General features: G+C 37.8%; 1 protein-coding gene across 1 annotated transcript; it reads left to right on the top strand.

Annotated features, from left to right (window-relative positions):
* The first annotated feature begins 6 nt into the window (after nucleotides 1-6).
* Nucleotides 7-878, top strand: LOC109589586 (uncharacterized). Its single transcript, XM_020005641.1, has 2 exons — nucleotides 7-232; nucleotides 568-878. Exons 1-2 carry the CDS (start codon nucleotides 72-74, stop codon nucleotides 752-754), a joined length of 348 nt encoding a protein of 115 aa, XP_019861200.1. The 5' UTR covers nucleotides 7-71; the 3' UTR covers nucleotides 755-878.
* The last annotated feature ends 219 nt before the right edge of the window (nucleotides 879-1,097 follow it).

Below are 1,097 nucleotides of genomic sequence, written 5' to 3'. Positions count from 1 at the left end.
CGGGGGAACTCCCTCCTCTTCCCCCCGTAAGACCTCCAAGAGACTTGACTCCGCCCCCTCTGCCGGTAAAAATGAGAAAGAAGGAACCAGAGGAGGAGAGGGAGAGGGAGAAGGTGGTGATGGGTAGTTCTAATGATGAAGAGGCTTTGATACGAGAGCTGACAGAGTTGGAGAGACTGGTTGATGATAAGGCAACACCTAAACAACTGACATCAGAAGAATTAAGAATAAAGTAAATATCCAGTATATAATATATAGTATACATGTAATCATTATAAAGTATATGTACATGTACATGTGTATTGCTAAAATATTTACAATTAAACTGTGCATGTTAATCTTTAGGTTATGATACTAAATCATAATATGTACATGTACAACTAGTCGTCTGTAGCCAAATCTTTAAGTATATGTACATTTGTTTGCTAAGTTTACTCTTCTCGTAATTTCTCTCCCTCCCTCTCTCTCTCTCCCTCCCTCCCTCTTTCTCCCTCTCCCTCCCTTTCCCTCCCTCTCCCTCCCTCTCCCTCCCTCCCTCTCCCTTGCTCCCTCTCCCTCCCTCCCCAGGGAAGCCTCTGAAGTAAGGAGGAGACTGAGAGAAGAGAGAGCTACAAGGTTACAAGCTAAAGTCCAGCTGATGCAAGAGAATCTCCGCACACAAGAAACTCGTGAATACACTGTACCTTTATTATTAGTGGGTGTGGCTTTAATAGTAGTTAGTTACTCTGTGTATTACTATTTGACTAAGAGTTAATCACTTGTGGGTGTGGTTATTAATAGTTATAATGGTTAATTAACTAGTTATATGGGTGGTTACTATTAATATCTTATCTTTTACTATACTGCACTATTTGAATAAAATAATAATTTAATAATAACATTGATTATTTTGATGTGGTTTGGCGGGAGTATCGATATTATTTTAGCATTAACTTTAATAAGCTGGGTAGCCCCTTGTTCTCCTTACTGTATAAAGATAAAAATTTCTGGAAAAAATTGTACATTATACACATGTACATAATGGTACTGTAGTTGACTATAAATAATCTTAAATCTTCAATAGTTCAAAGAACTCTTATTGGTAATCTTTGACTAAG

The sequence above is a fragment of the Amphimedon queenslandica genome, unplaced genomic scaffold, assembly GCF_000090795.2.
Source record: "Amphimedon queenslandica unplaced genomic scaffold, v1.1 AMPQUscaffold_11159, whole genome shotgun sequence".
Taxonomy (NCBI): Eukaryota; Metazoa; Porifera; class Demospongiae; order Haplosclerida; family Niphatidae; genus Amphimedon; species Amphimedon queenslandica.
The sequence above is the reverse complement of the archived record's forward strand: the minus strand, read 5'-3'. Positions and strand labels throughout refer to the sequence as shown.

Excerpts from the sequence above, each read along its gene's own strand:
- LOC109589586 (XM_020005641.1), top strand. The coding sequence starts at position 72 with ATGAGAAAGAAGGAACCAGAGGAGGAGAGGGAGAGGGAGAAGGTGGTG. Across the intron at positions 233-567 it reads TCAGAAGAATTAAGAATAAA|GGAAGCCTCTGAAGTAAGGA; the intron begins GTAAATATCCAG and ends CTCCCTCCCCAG.